This window comes from Mesoplodon bidens, assembly GCF_964165515.1.
Source record: "Mesoplodon bidens genome assembly, chromosome: 7".
In the NCBI taxonomy this organism is placed as follows: Eukaryota; Metazoa; Chordata; class Mammalia; order Artiodactyla; family Ziphiidae; genus Mesoplodon; species Mesoplodon bidens.
The window spans coordinates 31,443,693-31,464,512 of NC_138164.1; the positions used below are offsets into that span (position 1 = coordinate 31,443,693).

General features: G+C 39.1%; 1 protein-coding gene across 2 annotated transcripts in view; it reads left to right on the top strand.

The window, feature by feature from the left end:
• Nucleotides 1–2,077: 2,077 nt before the first annotated feature.
• PGR (progesterone receptor) overlaps nt 2,078–20,820 on the top strand; it is a gene marked incomplete at its 5' end in the record, with an annotated part of 105,918 nt that continues 87,175 nt past the window's right edge. For both annotated transcript variants that reach the window (XM_081240798.1, XM_081240799.1), the window contains 2 exons: nt 2,078–3,711; nt 4,957–5,108. In XM_081240798.1, coding sequence (XP_081096924.1) covers nt 2,078–3,711; nt 4,957–5,108 — 1,786 coding nt within the window. The remainder of the gene's footprint in view (nt 3,712–4,956; nt 5,109–20,820) is intronic.

A 20,820-nucleotide genomic window follows, 5' to 3' on the forward strand; every position in this document is an offset into this window, starting at 1 on the left:
ATATGAGTTATATCCAGTAAAGCATGTTAAGTGGTTTAAAATAGATGGGAAAAGGGAAAGCCCCAAAGCAACAATAACAGTATTAATAATAATAAATTAGTTCATCTCTCTAGCCTTATCCTCTTCCATGCCCACATTTACTCTATGCTCTATCCATAATGGCCTCCTTGCAGTCCCCATATTATGTCTTCCTATTTGATGTCCTGTGAACATACTATATCTGCTTTCTGGAGTTCTCTTCACCCCTCCTCTACCTGCCTAACTCCTTTATATTTAAAATTAGTCGGTCAGAGTAAGCTAATGGCTGGAAAAATGGATTCCAAAATCCAATGGCCTAACATGATAAAATTTATTTCTCACTCATGTAGACCCTCCCCAGGTGATTCAGGGATCCAGGATTCTTACCTCTAGTATCTCTGCCCATCCTGGAGTCTTGGAGTCTTCCAGTGTATTCTCTAAACCTAGCTGAGAGAATCTGTAGGGCATCATTACAGATAGAACTTAGAGGAATTTTCCAAATGATTAATTCACTTTTGAACATGGTATATTTAAGATGATGTCAGGATACCCAACGGTCTTGGGTTCAGCACAGAGATCATTAGCTTATAACTCTGCATCTCAAATATATTGCACTACTCCCCCCTCTCTCTACCATATCTTCAGGAGGCAGGAGGTGATCTGCTTAAAAAACTCAAAGATTATTTTAAAGAATAAGAATGCTGAGGGGAGAAAAATACAATTTAACATCTCTATTGAGGAATTTACGATGTAGCACAGGATATAAGCTGCAGCTAAAGAAAACTTTCCTTAAAGTGCTATTTGTTAAAAGTTGGAATGCATTCCTTAGGACAAATCAAAGTGTGACACACAACATCCAAACTTCCTGTACACGTAGGTAAGTGTTATCAACTATCTATCTCCCACTCCCAAATTTCTCTGCCACATTGAGGACTGTTCACGAGGAGCAGGACATGTTGGTTGTAGCAAGAGAAATTTGAAAATACTCACTTTTATGGTCATCCTTGATACGTTTATTCTAAAAAATAATACACATAGCCAAATATTTTCCTCTATGTAAAATCTTTACAAAACTGAAATCCCGAGAATTCAGCTTCTGATAGAATCCATTCGTTTTTCCAGTTAGATTGGGCATAATTCTTAATTGGTCGTACACAATCTAATATGCTTATGAAGTTCCATCCCACAGTACCTGTTATTCAGACTAGCGGTTGTAAATACCAGCTCCACAATTTCAGATCTGGTCCATAATTGGGGCAGGGAGGGACTTTGGGCGGGGCCTCCAGATAGGGAGGAGGCGTTGTTAGAAAGCGGTGGGGCTAGTCTACTGGCTGTCACTACTCCAGTTAAGCCTAGTAATATTTGAGTAAGCGAGGGTCTGGTGTGTGAGCAGCATTCTCAGTGAGAAGTTTCCCTTGGCATTTGAGTGGACTCTGCAACTATAGGCGTTTCGTCCCCCCGGACTGCCGAGAAATGTGAGAGCTGCAGAGATGGTTGTCGTCAGCTATAGGGAGCCGGCAGAAACAAGGCTGTTCCTGAGAATGGGCTCTGCCGAGAGGGCAAAGTAGCCCCAGGGTTTTAGTGAGAAGGAAAGTGGAATGCAGTCGGGGATTGGGAGCAACATGGCACTGAAGCGGGAGAAAGAGTCGAGAGAGAGAGCCGCTTTGCATCGCTTTCGAAGCCGCCGCCACTCGAGTGCCGACTTGTGAGTACTCTGCGTCTCCTGTCCGCAGACTGAAGTCGGGGAACTCTCTTGGAGAACTCTCCCAGTTAGGAAGCAAGATCCCTACAACTGCCTTCGCCTGCTCTCCCCACCTGCCTACGGAGCAACTGCCACCCCTCCCCTGCCTACCGGACCGAGGGCAAGGGCAGCTGATCGGTGCCGCCCCCTTCCGACCCAGGAGGTGGAGATTTCACGCCCCGTCTCCACCGTCCGGTCCAGCCAAATTCAACACCTATTTCCTCCCCCCGCTGCTCTTGTACTTCTGACACCCCCTCGTCCTTCCCCTATCCCTCCTCCCCAGAGACAGGGGAGGAGAAAAGGGGAGTCCGGGTCGTCATGACTGAGCGGAAGGCAAAGGATCCCCGGGCTCCCCACGTGGCGGGCAGAGCGCCCTCCCCGACCCAGGTCGGATCCCCTCTGCTGGGACGCCGGGACACAGGCCCCTATCAGGCGAGCGAGACCTCGGACGCGTCGCCTGCAGCCTCGGTCATACCCCTCTCCCTGGACGGGCTGCTCTTCCCTCGGCCCTGCCAGGGTCAAGACCCAGACGGGAAGACTCAGGACCAGCAGTCGCTGTCAGACGTGGAGGGGGCGTATTCCAGAATTGAAGCCACAGAGGGTGCTGGAGGTGGCACCTCTAGACCCCCAGAAAAGGACAGCGGACTGCTGGACAGTGTCTTGGACACGCTACTGGCGCCTTCGGTTCCTGGGCAGAGCCACGCCAGCCCGCCCGTCTGCGAGGCCACCAGCCCTTGGTGCCTCTTTAGCCCAGAGCTCCCCCAAGACGCCCGGACTGCCCCTGCCACCCAGGGGGTATTGACCACGCTCATGAGCCGACCAGAAGGCAAGGCTGGTGACAGCTCCGGGACGGCAGCTGCCCAGAAAGTGCTGCCCAGGGGCCTGGCACCGTCCCGGCAGCTGCTGCCCCCGACGGCCGGGAGCCATCACTGGCCCGGGGCCGCAGTGAAGCCCTCTCCGCAGCCCGCTGTGGTGGAGGTGGAGGAGGAGGATGCCTCCGAGTCCGAGGGCTCCTTGGGTCCGCCTCTGAAGGGCAAAGCCCGGCCTGCGGGAGGCCCGGCGGCCGGAGGAGGAGCCGCGACCGCTGCTCCAGGGTCGGCCGCAGGAGGCGTCGCCCTGGTCCCCAAGGAAGATTCCCGCTTCACGGCGCCCAGGGTCGCCCTGGCGGAGCACGACGCGCCAGCGGCGCCCGGGCGCTCCCCGCTGGCCACTACGGTGATGGATTTTATCCACGTGCCCATCCTGCCGCTCAACTCGGCCTTCCTGGCCGCCCGCACCCGGCAGCTGCTAGAGGGGGATAGCTATGACGGCGGGGCCACGGCAGTCAGCGCCTTTGCCCCGCCGCGGGGCCCGCCCTCGGCCTCGTCCGCCCAGGTCGCGTCCGGCGACTTCCCCGACTGCGCGTACCAGCCCGACGCCGAGCCCAAGGACGACGCATTCCCGCTCTATGGAGACTTCCAGCCGCCCGCCCTGAAGATCAAGGAGGAGGAGGAAGGCGCCGAGGCCGCCGCGCGCTCCCCGCGGCCGTACCTGGTGGCGGGTGCCAACCCCGCCGTCTTCCCGGATTTCCCGCTGGCGCCGCCGGCGCTGCCTACGCGAGCGCCGTCGTCCAGACCCGGGGAAGGGGCGGCCGCCGCCGCACCTGTCGGTGCGTCTGTCTCGTCCGCGTCCTCGTCGGGCTCGACCCTGGAGTGCATCCTGTACAAGGCGGAGGGCGCGCCGCCCCAGCAGGGCCCGTTCGCCCCGCCACCCTGCAAGGGGCCGGGCGCGGGCGCCTGCCTGCTGCCGCGGGACGGCCTGCCGTCCACCTCGGCCTCGGCCGCCGCCGCCGGGGCGGCCCCAGCGCTCTACCCGCCGCTCGGCCTCAACGGGCTCCCGCAGCTCGGCTACCAGGCCGCGGTGCTCAAGGAGGGCCTGCCGCAGGTCTACCAGCCCTATCTCAACTATCTGAGGTGAGGGCCCGGGGCGGGGCGCGCCCGGCGCGTCGCGAGAGTAGCGGTGCGGCCGCTGCCCGCCGCCAGCTCCCGGCCCTCAGCGCCCGGCTCCGGCTCCGGCTCCGGCTCCCCCGAGTGGCCGCGAGGGGTGGGTGGCCGGGGCGGGGTACAGCACAGGTTGGCTTCCTTTTCCTTACCTCTTCTCCTCATTTTTTGGGGGGACACCAAGGGGGCGCAGAATATGCTGTTTCTGGAGCGTACCTCCCCGAAAATATGTTTCTACACTTTTCAGATCTGCGCGATCCCAAGACGAGACCAGCCGTGATTTCTAAAAGTGCAGCGTCACTCTAGGTCCGCTGTAGCCCCGCGGAGCGGAAGGGGTGCGGCGAGTCGGGGGCCTTATAAAATGCTTTTCTTCGTAGAAGGACAATTACTGGGAATGTCTGTCTTGGAGAGGAGACATTAACGCCCCGTTCTCCCGGGAGGGGTGGCACTGGATGTTGGGTAGCGGGCCAGAACCCAAAGCAGAACGGTCTCAGGGGTCTGGACACTCAACCGCTTCATTTTCATACGAATCTCAAGATTAAAATTAATTTATGTGTAATATGTTTACATTACGGATTGAAACATCAATCACTGCAGTACCTTGTATTCTAATATTGTGTCGAGTTCGCTGCAACTTTTTTTCACACAGGTTTTTAAAAACATTTTAATTTACCTACGGGAGTAATGGAATTTTAAAGAAAAAAGAAAAAATGCTCTCGGTTTGGAATCTTGTGTTGTGAATAGTCAAAACAGTGGCAGTATACTGAACAATACTTTAAAATGACAAACACATATTCTTGTTTAATTACAGAGTTGAGTTTTAAAAACTCAGTAGCATCACTAAGTATGATTGTACTCTTAAAGCAAAACCACGTTTGTCGTTACCGAGCGTACAAGGTCATAGCATTTGATTTGTCAGAGACTGAATTGATTCTCTATAAGGAGTTTTGTAGAAAGATTTTTTTCTGGATATAAAATTATATATTAATTATTTATTATTCTTTCGTGTTGGTGCTCCTGATGAAAGGCTAATAACTTTGCCAGTCTGATGAATCCAGTAACAGGTAGTACATCAAGTTTAGTTTGCATGTCTTTCAAGTGTATTCGGTTCTATTTTCTAAAAACCCTTTCACTCTGTCAATTCTGGGTTAAGAAAACTTTAGTATTAGATAGTGGTGCACCTAAAAATAAATGGAGTACTTTGTTTTGCATTTCAAGGCCGGATTCAGAAGCCAGCCAGAGCCCACAGTACAGCTTCGAATCATTACCTCAGAAGATTTGTTTAATCTGTGGGGATGAAGCATCAGGCTGTCATTATGGTGTCCTTACCTGTGGGAGCTGTAAGGTCTTCTTTAAAAGGGCAATGGAAGGTAGGCTCCTTTCCCCGATCCTTTCTTGTTGGTTTAATTGTAAATGGAGACCATCTAATATTTTATAGATTTCAATCAGCCCTCGCTTCCTCTAAGAAATGGTGATATTTTCGTATAACTTATATGATGATGTTTTAACAATATATTTTTATTTATAATACTCCGTATTGAATGGGGTTGGATATTATAATTGCATACTATTTGACTAACGCTTTTAATATTAGACACAAGTCATACTAATCTTGGGAACAATGCGAACATTGTTCATTAACTATTTAACTTTAAAGAAACAGATTTGTTCTGATTGTATTTTTACATTTCTATCATATATATTATATATAATATATACCAAATTAAAATTTTCTTTCAAAAGAAAAACGGTAAAAGTTGTCAAAAGTCTATATGTACATATATATGATGCAGTTACAAATTTTCCTACATGATTTTGGCTTTTCCCTACATGCATGTTTATTTAATAATTATATAATGGTAATTCTAAACAAAGTTTAAAAGTTCCCTTTTTGTTTAGTATATTTTTGTAAGTGTATAGGAAATAGGTGTAAACAGCTTAAAGCAAAAGAAAAATTTAGACATCACAGTTATATAATTTCTGAAGAAGTATTTTCCTTTAAGTAAGGCTTTCATGTTTTTAAAATCATCTAAATTACATATTTACCTAATGATTTTGGATTGACTTGCATAGTGTATTTCAGACTTGAACTTTCATAGAATATATGTTTTAATTTCTCTTTCTATCTACACTAAACTCTAAGCAGCCAAACACATTTATATCTGAAGACAGAAATACATTTAAACATCATTTCACATTTGAATTCTAGCAATAAGTGTATTTTATAACAAGCTGACATGAGTTTAGGGTTCTCTCTGGAGTTCTGATATCACACCTACACAAGGAACCAAAAATCTGAATGTCTGCTTTTTTGCTTCCTGTTTGTGAGTTCTCTAATTTCAAGAGCCCTCTACTTATGAGCAGGAAAGGAGGGAGTGGGGAATTTTTACCTTAAGGGAGAGTTCAAAGGAGTTGACATGCATATTTAATACACATTTTAACCAAAAGAATATTAACCCAAAAGACATTTAACAAAAAAATTCACTATCCCTGTGGATAGCTAACATATAATTCTTTACAACTGCTATGCCCTTTTGATGAAAATGATTCCCAACTATTTATTAATGGTATGTGTACCCCTCCTACTGAAATTAATTCTTCATAAAAAAGAATCGCTTTGTGTATTTCTAGAACATGATTGTTTTCCCCAAAGAATGAATGTATTTAACTGATGTTGAACATATGTATTCAGTTTCAGGGGGTTTTAATTGCATTTTAAATTAGTTGAGGTACTGTGACAAGAGGTTATGTGAGAAAACGGGACAACTGACAGTAGCCTTAACTTTCCAACTGACATCATTTAGTCATAGTTAGAGTTTGAAGTCCTTTGTGTGGAAGAGTCAATTCTCCAGTGCGTAATTGGAATTACTATTCCCATCTGACTTTGGTTCTGGTTTCTTGAACATTCCCCCCTGCATTAATACGACTTTCTTTATGCTTACAGTCTCCTTAGTCTAATTCTTAAGTGAATGACCCCCTTGGAGTCCTCTAAAAGCCAGTTTATTCTAGCCCAGCTCCCTCATTTTACAGATACACAAGTCCCAAAGACATAATGAGTTTCTAAAGAGCATACAACTAGTCGGTAGCTGATTGCTACTCAACACAGGTTAGATTTTCTTTAATTGCAATGCTTATAAATCAGAGATGGTATGCAAAAGTAGATATATGACAAATGCTACTTCATTCTTGAAAGTTACTTCAAAAGTGCATATAGCACCAAGAATAATTAAAATATGAATGCTTTCACATCATTATTATCAGAATAGCATCCTAAACGTAAAGGAAGTCTTCCCAAATTTACTCTTAGAAAGCAGTTGTTGGACCACTACTGTTGGCGTGGTTCTGTTTTAGTTTTGAGTGATAGAAACGAAGTACCTTTATTCAGCAATATTTACAAAGAGGAGCTCAAGATAGATGTTGGTAAATCATTCATTTGGCTATTAAAGGACAAGTAAGATTATTGATCTCTGGACACTAAGGAGAGCTTGTAAGTGTGTATGTTCAAGGAAGAGTGAAGAGATTAAGATTAGACTGACTAAGACTCGAAGATTCATATTAGAAAATTATTAGAGTTAAAGATTAGGAAGTTTGATTGCCAGTGCTTGCTTGAATCAGTGATTTAAGGCAAGAAAAGAGAATGTTCTGGGAGTTTTCAAGAGTGAGAAAGATGAGGAGGAGAATTTTTGTAATTGGAGAAAAATACCAGGTTTGAAATCTTAAAGTAGGGCTGTGTGATAAGCTGCTTCAAGGTAGAACTATGTGTAGATGCCAATATGTCCAGAAATCGAAAGTCAATAGTCAAAAATATGGATATGAATGTTACCAAGGGTAATGGTAATACTGGCATTCGAGAGTGCTTTCCATGTGCCAGTGACTAAGTGTTTTATGGGTCTTAACTCATTTAAGCCTTATAATGTAGACATTATTATTACTTTCAATTTACAAATGAGGAAACTGAGGTTCAGAGATGTTAAATTGCCTTAATCACAGTTCAGAAGTGGTGGAGTAGGATTCAAATCCAAGGGGTGTGACTCCAGAATCTGTGCCCTCCACCACTATACTTCCGTTCTCATAATAGGAAATTCAGTTTAAATTCCAAAAAGAAACAATAGAGGGTTGGAAGAAAAAATGTGAGTCAAGTGATAAAACATCTAGGTAGGTAAAAATGAATCCTAATGGAGAATTCAAGATCAAGGGTGATTAGAAGTGTGTGACATAAATGGATGGGTGATACTAACTCCACATTTAAGGCAACAATGAGAAGACACAGTTAGGGGCCAAGAGGCAGTTTCCCCACCTTTCCTCCAAGTTAGAAGTGGGAGACAATAATGCCTATAAAGAAGTCACCCGGGAAAACTGGATTTCCCTTGGTATGAGACAGAAAAGAGAAGAGGCAGAGAAGAAAGATACCACTGAGGAAGTAGGGGTATGGGGTGGGGAGAAATGACCTCTCTTAAGCTGAGGGAAAAAAAATGAATTAGACAAAAAGTAATTGGATGAATAGCCCATTGCATTCCTTTACTAATACTAGGACTGAACCAGGAAGTGGTCAGAAATTGCCTTAATACCTTTCAAGGAGAAGTCATAATGACCTGCCAGTCCTATAAATGCAGGCTACTGGCCTTGTATTAAGAAGGAAAAGATCATTTCTCACTGGCTTACCTCTGTATGCACTGTGACTGGCTCAGTGCTAGGAATATACTAAATATTCAGAATATAACTGTTTGCTAAATGAATCAGTCATAACAGATGATGCCAAGCTATTATTCTTTGCATGTTTTACACTGTGACAGCATTTGTAGTGAATACATTTGATGGAATATGGTTGGGAAATATTGTAATACAGTTGAAACATACTATTTAGAAGATACTAGGCTAAGTAGGTATTGATGGATTTTTAATTATATTACATTGTTAGCCTCATTTTTTCTATCTTTATTGAGGTACAACTGACAAATAAAATTGTAAGATTATTTAAAGTGTACAATGTGATGATTTGGTGTATATGTGCATGGTAAAAGAAATTCCCCCCATCAAGTTAATTAATGTATCTATCACCTCACTTATTTGCCTTTCTTTTTGGCAAGAACGTTTAAGTTCTACTCTCCTAGCAAATTTCAATTATACGGTACTGTACAATGTTATCTATTATAGTCACGATATTATACATTAGACCCTCAGACCTTATTTATTTACCTTATACCTGAAAGTTTGTATCATTTTACCAATCTCTCCCTATTTCCCCATCCTACAGCCTCTGGTAACCACTTCTCTGCTCTCTGTTTCTATGAATTCAACTTATTTTTTTGATTCCACATGTAACTGATACCATGTGGTATTTGTCTTTCTCTGTCTGTCTTATTTCACTTAGCATAATTTACTCTATGTTTATCTAATTTTTTGTTCATGTATTAATTAACCAAATATTTATTGAGCACCTGCTGTATGCCAGGCACTATGCTAGGTGCTAGTTGAAAAGCAGTAAAACAGGACAGACCTAACTGGCTGCAGCACTAGTGGAGTTTTTAGTGTAGTGGAGGGAAGGGACATTCTATCAATTAGCATGCAGATATCAAGTTATAGATGTGCTAAATGAATGGGTTATGCCTGGACAGCTAGAGAATTGACCCTTCTGACAGAAGCTGGGGATGGTGGGAAAAGTCTTTTGGAATTAGAAAGACACCATCATAAGCAGACCACAGAAGGAACTGAACAGAAATGAAGTATTTTTTAAGAAAAACATATTTCTTTCTGAAGTTGAGTAGAGTTGGTGTCATAGTCTAAAAATGAAAACTGACTTGGTAGCATCTTTCTCCCTGGTATGGCTTCCAAAACAGAAACAATGAGCATTCAAACTTTTTAAAGGTTTTATTATTTTTTAGAGCAATTTTAGGTTTACAGCAAAATTGAGAGGAAGGTACAGAGATTTCCCATGTACCTCCTGCCATGACTCATACATAGCTTCCCCTATTATCACAGTCCTCCACTAGAGTGGTACAACTGATGAACCTACATCAACACGTCACAATCACTAAAAGTCCATAGTTTACATTAGGGTTCATTCTTGGTTTTGTAACATTCCTTGGGTTTGGACAAATGTATAATGACATGTATCCATGGTTAGAGTATCATACAGAGTATTTTTGCTGAGCTTCCAAATCCTCTGTGCTCTGCCTATTCGTCCCTTCCTCCTCCCCAACTCCTGTCAACCACTAATATTTATATTGTCACCATAGTATTTTGCCTTTTCCAGAATGTCATATAGTTGGAATCATACAGTAGGAAGTCTTTTCAAATTAGGTTTTTCCCTTAGCAATATGCATTTAACCTTCTTCCATGTGAAAAACTCATTTCTTTTTAGTGCTGTATAACATTCCATTGTCTGGTTATTCCATAGTTTATTTATCCATTCACCTACTAAAGGGCATCTTGGTTGCTTCCAGGTTTTGCCAATTACAAATAAAGCTGCTATAAAGATCTGTCTGCAGGTATTTGTGTGCACATCAATTTTCAACTCCTTAGGGCAAATAGCAAGGAGTGCAATTGCTTGGTAAGAGTATGTTTAGTTTTGTAAGAAACCACCAAATTGTCTTCCAAAGTGGCTGTACCATTTTACAGTCCCACTCTCAATAAATGAGAGTTCCTCTTGTTTCACGTCCTTGCCAGCATTTGTGTTTCTCAGTGCTTTAGATTTTGGCCATTCTAATAGGTGTGTAGTGGTAGCTCATTATTGTTTTGACTTAAATTTCCCTGATGACATATTATGTGAAGTATGTTCTCATATGCTTATTTGACATCTGTATATCTTCTTTGGTGAAGTGTTTGTTAAGGTCTTTGGCCTATTTTTTGTTTTCTTTCTGTTGAGTTTTAAGAGGGTTTTTTGTTCTTTGGGTTTTTTTTAATATATTTTGGATAACAGGCTTTATCAGATAGGTATCTTGCAAATATTTTGTCCCACTCTGTCTCTTTATCCTCTTGGCAGTGTCTTTCACATAGCAGAAAATTTTACTTTTAATGATATTTGGTTTCTCAGTTCTTTCTTTCCTGGATTATGACTTTGGTATTATATCTAAAAATTTATCACCAAACTCAAGGTCATCTGGATTTGTCCCTATGTTATCTTTCTTTTAGGAGTTTTATTGTTTTACATTTTATATTTAGTTCTGTGATACATTTTGAGTGGATTTTTGTAAAGGGTGTAATGTCTGTGTCTAGATTCACTTTTTTGCATATAGGTATCCAGTTATTCTAACACTACTTGTTGAAGAAACTGTCCTTTCTCCATTGTATTGCCTTTACTCCTTTGTTAAAGATAAGTTGACTATATTTATGTGGTTTTATTTTTAGGCTTTCTATTCTGTTCCATCTATCTATTAGTCTGTTCCTTCACCAATACCACAATGTCTTGATTATTGTAGCTTTATCATAAATCTTAAAGTCAGGTAGTGTCAGTCCTCCAACTTCAGTATTGTGTTTCCTACCTTGGATCTTTTGCCTCTCCATATAAACTTTAGAATCTTTTGTTAATATCCATAACATGGCCTTCTGGGATTTTGATTGGGCTTATATCTGTAGATCATTTTGGGAAGAACTGACATCTTGACAATATTGAATCTTCCTATCCATGAACATGGAATATCTCCCCATTTATTTAGTTCTTTTAGCCCATTTATTAGAGTTTTATGGTTTTCCCCATATAAACCTTATACATATTTTGTTACATTTATACCTAAGTACTTCATTTTGGGGGGTGCTACTGTAAATGTATTGTTTTTAATTTAAAATTTCACTTATTCATTTCTGGTACGTAGGAAAGAAACTGACTTTTGTATATTAGTCTTGTATCCTGTGACCCTGCTATAATTGCTTTTTTCTTCCAGGAGTTGTTCTGTCAATTCTTTGTGGATTTTCTACATAGAAGAACATATCATCTGCAAACAAAGACAGTCTTATCTTTTTCTTCCCAATGAGTATATCTCTTATATTCTTTTTTTGTCCTATTGCATTTGTAGGACTCCCACTACAGTGTTGAAAATGAGTGATGAGAGGAGATATCTTTGGCTTGTTCCTAATCTAATGGAAAGTCTTCTAGCTTCTCACCATTAAGTGTGACATTAGCTGTAGGTTTTTTGTAGATATTTTTATCAAGTTGAGAAAGTTCCTCTCTATTTCTAGTTCGCTAATAGATTTTTCATGAGTGATTGTTGGGTTTTGTCGAATGCTTTTTCTGCATCTGTTGATATGATCAAGTGATTTTTCTTTTTTAGCTTGTTAATGTGATGGAACACATTAATTTTCAAATGTTGAACCAGTCTTGCATACTTGGGTTGAATCCCATTTGGTCATGATGTACAATTCATTTTTATACTTTTTTGGATTTGATTTGCTAAGATTTTGTTGAGGTTTTTTGCATCTATATTCGTGAGAGATATTAGTCTATAGTTTTCTTTTCTTGTAATGTCTTTGTCTAGTTTTGTATTCGTATAATGCTGGCCTTATAGAATGAGTTAGGAAGCATTCTCTCTGTTTTCATCTCTGAAAGAGAATGTAGAGAATTGGTATAATTTCTTCCTTAAATCTTTGGTAGAATTCCTCATTGAACCCATCTGGGCATGGTGCTTTCTGTTTTGGAAAGTTATTAGTTATTGATTCAAATTCCTTAGTAGCTAAAGGCCTATTCAGATTGTCTGTTTTTTCTCATGTGAGTTTTGGCAGATTGTGACTCTCAAAGCATTGGTCCATTTCATCTAGGTTATCAAGTTTGTAAGCATAGAGTTGTTCATGGTATTCTTTATTGTTCAGTTAATGTCCATAGAATCTATAGTGATGTCTCCTCTTTCATTTCTGATATTAGTAATTTGTGTCCTCTCTCTCTTTTTGTTAGTTATCCTCTCTAGAGGCTTATTGATTTTATTGATCTTTTCAGAGAACCAGCTTTTGGTTTTGTTTATTTTCTTTATTCATTTCCTCTTTTCAATTTCATTGATTTCTGATCTAATTTATTATTTCTTTTCTTCTACTCATTTGGCTTAATTTACTCTTTTTTTCTAGTTTCCTAAGGTGAAAGTTTAGAAGATAGACCTTAGATCTTTTTTTATTTCCTAATATAATATTTAATGCAAAATATTTTCTTTTCTAATATATTTAATGCTAAAAATTTCCCTCCAAGCACTGCTTTTGATGTATACCACAGATTTTGATATTTGTGTTTTCATTTTCATTTAGTTCAAAATACTTTTAAATTTCTCTTGAGATTTCTTCTTTGAATCATGTGTTATTTAAAGTGTGTTGTTAAATCCCCATGTACTTTGAAATTTTCCAGTTGTCTTTCTTTTATTGATTTCTAGTTTAGTTTCTTTGTGGTATAAGAACAGACGTTGAATGCTTTCTGTTCTCTAAAGTTGTTAAGGTATGTTTTGTGGCCTAGTGTTATGGTGTGTTTTATGTGGCTTATCTTGATGAATATTTCACGTGAGCTTGAGAAGAAGGTGTATTCTGCTGTGTTGGATGAAGTAGTCTATAGATGTCAATTATGTCTAGTTGTTGTTGTTGAGTTCAACTATGTCCTTACTGATTTTGTGCTTGCTGGATCTATTTCCAATAGAGAGGTGTTGAAGTGGCTAACAATAATAGTGGACTCATCTATTTCTCCTTGCAGTTCTATCATTTTTACCTCACAAAATTTTGATGATATGTTGTTAGATGCATACACATTAAGAAGTGTTATGTCATCTTGGAAAATTGGCCCCTTTATCATTATATATTGCCCCTCTTTATTCCTAATAACTTTCCTTGCTTTGAAGTCTCCTTTGTTTGTTAAAATTGTTTTTTGGACAAACTCATGAATTATTTTTGCTGTCTTTAGAGCTCTGTAGTGCTTTCTCCATCTTTTTTAGTCCACAACATTATCCAACAATCCCTTCCACCATAATTTCTTTGATTTATATTTGGGCTCTTGAGAAGACAATTTGCCAATAATCTTATTTAATTTAACCTTCTCTCCATAAAGTCAACCCTATGGCAGTTTTCCTGTTACTCTAACAGTAAACGTGTAGTAATTCACTGGACTTCACTTCTAAACTCTATAAATAATAATAAATACTATTATTAATAGATAATAATTTGGATAATTTATTCTCAAGCAGCAGGTCTCTCAGTTTAATATTTAGCCTGAGTAGTAAGCTTGTTTTAAGCACAATTTTGCATTATGATCCATTGATATAATCCTCCACTTTACTGAAAAAGAAATGGTGAGAAAGATGGCTTTTGGTATCATCAGCTCAATATTTGGTTATGTAGGGTTCTTAATCCTACTGCAAGAACATGAAGGGGAAGTATTTGTATGAAGACATCCATGCCAATGCTAACAGATAGTGCCCTTGTCCAGCCTTTAAGTTATTGTACTTTAAGTATTCAAGTAATGCAACAATACATTCTCCTTAAAAAAAATCGAAACATCACCAATGAGACTTAAATTCTCTTTAACAATACCTCTAATCTGTTCCCTTCCCTACCATTCTGCTATACCTCTATCTCAGTTTTTTACAATTTTGTGTATATGTGTGTAATATGTTGGTTTAGATATGTTGATACATAAATGGTATCATATATCACAACTTGTGCATCACTCCTCATTTTTTTCATGAAACAATGACTTGAAGCCGTGTATGTTGATATATATTCCTAGCTTGTTCTTTTAACTATTACATAATACTTTATAAGATGAAAATCCTCTTAGCATTGCCATTACTTGAGTAAGCACTTTTTGTTCTTGTCTGCTTGGGTACATGCCTTGCTCCTCCTTCTAGAATATACTTAAGTATTTTGATACTCTAAAATAAATCTAAATGAATTAAATGATTAGCTTGCTTCATGCTGCTAAAATGATTTAATTCATTAATTTATTCACTCTACATACATGTATTGATACTTACTGCATTTAAAAGTTACTTGTACTGGAAATACAAAGATGAATGTGTATGCAGTCCATGTCTTTGACATGTACAAAACCAAGAAGAAAACAAAAACAAAAATCCTGTCAATCAATTAGTGAACATGAGAGTATATTGATATGAGTTATGCCAAAGCCATGCATGATCCACCCTAGGGTTCAGTTAGAGAAATCTAGAAGGATTGGAGTTTTTTCCACTATTATATCCTAATGTTGTGTGAGAAGCTTATTCATTAACAAACACTGTACTTACACTTGATTATGACCACCACTGTTCTGAGTGCTTTACTATATTAAGTCATTTAATTCCTCCAAAAGTCCCATAAGGTGGAGGTACTCTCATTATTTGTACTTCACCAGTGAGTATACAGAAAGGTCACTACACAGTGTAGGGACCAAGATTCAAACACAGGGCATCTGACTCCAACTTCTGTGTTTTGTGTGCTTCTACACTGTCTCTCCAGATTGTTTTGTACTTGAACAAATATTAATTATTTTATAATTTTTCAAACAAAAACATGATATTTTATGGGGGACTGGTTTTCAAGTTTTGCTCCTTAACTCAGTCCCATTCATTCTTAGCCCAGAAGAGCTCTGCTTTTGTCTGTTTACTTGGATGACTCTTCCACTTAAGATTTTATTTGAACAAAGAATTCTCTGACAACATTTTCGTTAAATACCACTGCATTATGACAGGAAACCCTCAGGCCGCAGTCAAGTGTTTATTCTGGTACTTGAGCCAATCCTACACAGTTTCTTGACTCTATTTGCTGAAAACTTTTTGACATCTGTGCAAAGAGAGGATGAACATTTGGTCAAGATTTCAAATCTAACTCTTCAGTATTCTAACAGAATATCAACATTGTCACATGGAAATCACATCTGAGTTATAGAGCTCTATCTTTTGTCAGCAAAACAAAGTAACTGCAGGAAATCTTTCAGCAATAACTTCTTTAAAGGACTGGTTGAAATAATTGATACTTAAGACAGAGACTCCAAAACAGGCACACACATTTTTTACTTGCCTGGATTTTTAAGTTTTATCCTCATTTACAACATTAGAAAATCACATATTCTTTCATCTTCCATACCTACCTAATTTGTGGAAGGGTAGATGAACACAATCTCTTTCTTGTTGCTAGATGACCTTCATGTAATAAACTACATAATGCATACTTCACCAAATTTATCAGCCTATTGTGTTTTCCTTTTTACTTTGACTTCTACAAAGCAAAGAAGTAAATTTTCATGCTCAATTTTTTAAAAATGTAATTAACTTAGGTTTCTGGTTTCATTCACAACTGCTACTACAGCCTTTGGTGTTATGTACTTTATACAACATTTTAAGAAATTGTATAATCTTTTTTGAAACACAGTACTCAATCATTATTTCTTAAGGGAAAAAATACTTCCTATGTTATTTTTCTCTTGTATGACGCAGTGAATTATTTACGAAATTGAATAAAAAAGTAGTGAGTATGGACAATGAGCTCAATATTGTGGTATAATATTTGTAGGAGACATAAAAATTAAAGTGTGAAAATAATGGTTATTATTTATTAAATGTTTACTAAATTTAGGCACTCTCCTAGTTTTTTTTACATGTACTAACTTATTTAACCCTCAGAACAATCCTCTCAGGCAGGTTCTGTTTTCCTCATTTTACAGATAAGGTTCATTGAGTTAGTGAAAAGTAGAGCAGAACTCAATTCCTGGAGCTCATGCTCTTACTCTTTCCTGAGTCCTTGTGGCCTGTACAGTAGAAGGTACAGTCCTTGATTTCAAGGAGCTTGTGGGCAGCCTACAGTTTAGTGTCTGTTTAAATTCTTTGATGCAGACTTGGAATGCTGAAGTGCATTGGGGAAGAAGGTACCAATATCTATCATTACTGACGGCCTGTGTAATAGAAATCATGCTAAATGCTGTATATTCATTATCTCTCTTCTTATCCCCACTTTTTACGTATCTGAACAGAGACTCACGAGTTAAGTAACTTACCAAAACTAGTAGGTAATGCTGGAAGAGCTTATTTATTTTGTCCTGTAATAGTTAGAAAAGGTGATTTATTGGAAATACTAGGATATTGATATTCACAACCTTTAAAAAATAGATAAAGGTTAGGAGTTAAGAAGCTTTCATTTTCAGATGGGTTATTCAATAAATGGTCTTGGAACTACTGGCTTATTATACAAAAGAAAAATTTCAGGTGGGTCAACAATTTAAGTGTTGGTTTTTTAAGGAAAAAATTCAAAAGCATGGAAAGAAAAGATGGAGGTATGTATTTATAATATTGGAATGGCAAAACTTTCTAATATTGACATGAAGTCCAGAATTCAAAATCAAATTTGGTCCATTTTGCTACATAAATAAATTTCAAACTTTTTCTATAAGGCAAAAAGCAAAGTCAAGGGACAAATTGTAAAACTATTTGTAACACATGTATAAATCAAAAGAATGTTATGCTAAAATGCAGAATGTTCTTACAAACCTTTGTTCTTACAAAGAAAAAAAGATGAACAGCCAAAAAGAAAAAGGAACAGAAGATATGAAGGCAATTCACAAAACATAGGCTATAGAGGGATGAAAAATGTTCAATGTGCTAATAATTATTACTGATTAAAATAATAGTGGGCATGCCAACAATCAGATTGATAAAACAATGAATAATGGCCATTTGAAAGTTGGAGGGCAATTTGATATTATCTAAAAGTATTCATCACTTTGGCCCAACAATTCTACTCCTAGAAACTCGTCCTTAAAAGAACTCTAGAAATGTGTAGAAATACCTCTAGGTAGATTTTGAGTACCACATTATTTGCAATACTGAGAAAATGAAAACAGTTCAAATGTCTGCTAATAGATTAAGAAATTATGATATACCCTTGCAATAAAATACACTGTGACATTAAAAAGAATGAGCTAGCTGTCTATATTTCAGATTGAAAAGGCATCTTAAATATATGATTTTGTGAAAAAGCAAGTAACAATATCATTTGGGGCAAAAATAATTTCACCCTTTTGATATTACTATATATAGAAAACTATATGAAAAAAATACACCAAACTGCTTACTGTTGGGATATGATATGGTGATATGTTTTGTTCTTTAAGCAAGAATTTCCTGAAGAGGCCACTCTTGCACATCTACCTAGTGCCTGACTTCTCTCCACACTAGCTCTACCTAGCATGAGCTGGGCTCTGCTCCCATTGTGCTATCTAGTGGCAGTAATGCACCACTTTTTACCTTCAGGCACCCAAGGAAATTGAAAGAGACCAACAAAAGGTGACACTTAAGGCAGAAATATTCAGGAGGAAAGCCTGTGGTCTCCCTGCATCATGAATTAAGGAATTCAGCCTGACTATATGGAGCTAAGAACTGACTGAGGCCCACAATTCCTCATCATGATCTCAGTATCCAAAAAGACCTGCAAACAAAAGTTTTGTTTTAGTCCCTTATCAGTAATTACCTGATCTGACCTGACCTGAATTCATTTGGCAGCAGAACCTGACCCAAATTCATATTTTATGGGCTGTGTGAATATTCATACATTTTTCTGCATAAGTATTAATGTGTTTCATTATGAAGTTTTGCTCAACTATCTAAAATCTAAACAATTTTGAATTCTGAAACATATCCTCAAAAGGTTTTAGCGAGGAGATTTGGACATGTTCTAAGAAGTATATTCATAGATGTTTTGAACACAGTGTCTGCTGGAGTTTTGCAATGTAGCAGCCCTGAAAATTACAATAAATATTTACTAAACAATTATTGATATTTATTCTTCCTATACTTTTACTACCACGCTGGGTCCTGCAGAAGGCTGCAAAAGATAAATAAAGTATAATACCTAACCTCACAGAATTTTTTTTTTTTTTTTTTTTTTTGTGATACACGGGCCTCTCACTGTTGTGGCCTCTCCTGTTGCTGAGCACAGGCTCCGTATGCACAGGCTCAACAACTCGGGCCCAGCCAACGCAGGCCCAGCCGCTCCACAGCATGTGGGATCTTCCCGGACTGGGGCACGAACCTGTGTCCCCTGCATCGGCAGGCGGACTCTCAACCACTGTGCCACCAGGGAAGCCCTCACAGAATTTTTAATTCCATCAGGGAGATAAGACAACCTCATAAGTGTAACATAGGTAACATAAACTGAATGTGGTTTGGATTTCGAGGGGAACAAAGATTATAATTAATTAGGGAGACCAAAATGTGTTTTGTGGGGAAGATAGCACATTAGATGGACTGCTGAGAATGCATTATTTTGATAGCAAGAGTTGTAATAATGGCTGTTACAAACAAAAAGTATGAGCAGAAGCACAATTCGGCTAAAGCATGGAGCATGGTCAGGAATACAAGAATCTTTTGTCATTATATATAACATTTTAATGGTTTTATCCCTGGGATGATTGCTTTCATGAGATTTTCAAAGGGAGATTTTCAGAGGGATCAGTGACACTCTCCAAAAAAGTTAGGTACCACTGCGATAGAGGAATGGTGAGAATTATTATTAAACAGAAGGTTGGAAAAATGTGGAATGACAAAATGTGTTGTTCGGCAGTTAACTGAGCAGAGAATGAGATACCCCTAAAAATTTTTGAGCACTGTAGTGACATATTCCAATATGTAGCTTAGGAAATTTAATATGTCAGCAGTGTATAGGAAGGATTGAGGTGGGGAAGCTATAAACCCATGAGAACAGTCTGGAGATGATACATTAAGGAACTGAGCCAGGATGGTTGCCCAGAAAAATGGCTTCAGTGGGTAGATGGGAGCCAAGATTAACCAAAGCTTCACAGATGAATTTTTTGGGGAAAAAAAGGTAGATAGAGGAACCCAGACCTAAAGAAAGAGAAAGTACATGATTATTTTATGAAGTAAAGGAGTGATGTTGAAAGTTGTGTTTAGAGAGGATTATCCTCAGAGCACCATGCAAAATGGATTTGAACAGAGGTTATATGCCTTTGAGTCAGAGGGAACACCTGTGGAGCTGATAAATAGATTATGAGATGTAGTTTAATTTCAAATTGTATATATTATATGCTACATAATGTACTTGCCAGGATCTTGAAATAATATAATCTTTTGTGCACAGCATAACTTCTGAGAATTGAGACATTCTGGTCTATAAATTCACTTATTTGTTCATTTATTCATTTATAAACAAAAACATGTATTCAGTGACTTCTTTGTGCCAGGATTTATAGTAGATATTGAAACTCAGAAATGAATGTCAAGTTTGTAACCTAGGGAGAAACAAATAGAAATACATTATTAAATACAGTCTAGTAATATTTAGGGGAGGTATGAACTACGAATTGTAGAAGCATAGGACAGTGGGCAGCTAACTCTGGTGTCTAGTGACTGGGGACAGAGGGGAGCAGTATGAATCTTGTGTAAGCATTGGCTGAACATATTCAATTTTTAAAATCTTTATAATTTCAAAGGTTGTGGCAGCTTTTGAGTTGTTAACAGTAGAGACCACGGTGGTTGATCTTTGATTAAGCAGAGCACTTTAGCGAATGTTTCTTTATGCAAAGGTCAGTCCAGAGCAAACTTGGGGTTGGGGGAGATGAACATGTGAAGAACTGAACCTCTCTGTGTACAAGTAGAATATTAAGAGGGTTGTCAGCTGGCAGCTGGTGCAAGAGGTAGGAAATAGAGAGAGGGCCTAACGACAGAGTAAAGGGCTAGGGTACAAACAGAAATAAATGCCTGTGAGAAATTCCTTGTTATAGGGGATGTTTGATAAATCCCTAGGAATGATAATGTCTGGCGGCAAATTTAGCATTATTTACTGACTTGTGTTTTCATTACCTCCAGCTACCCTGAAACCTTAAGTGAACTTTCACTTTACTTAATCACTGTATCTTCCTGTTGCTTTGGGGAAATGAAGGAAGGTGGTGATATCCAGTATGTGTGGCAAGGAGCCCAGAAAGAATGTACTGCAGAAAGAGCCACGAGCATTTATTAGGGCTGGAGTGAGCCATTTTTCCCCAAATATACTAGACCGCCAGTTTTCTAATATGATGCACCCACCCCAGGGGCTGTGCATTGAGATGTGTGAAGGAAATGTTATTTATTATTATTCAAAAATAAGAAATGAATCATTGATATCAATGGTATCTGTCCT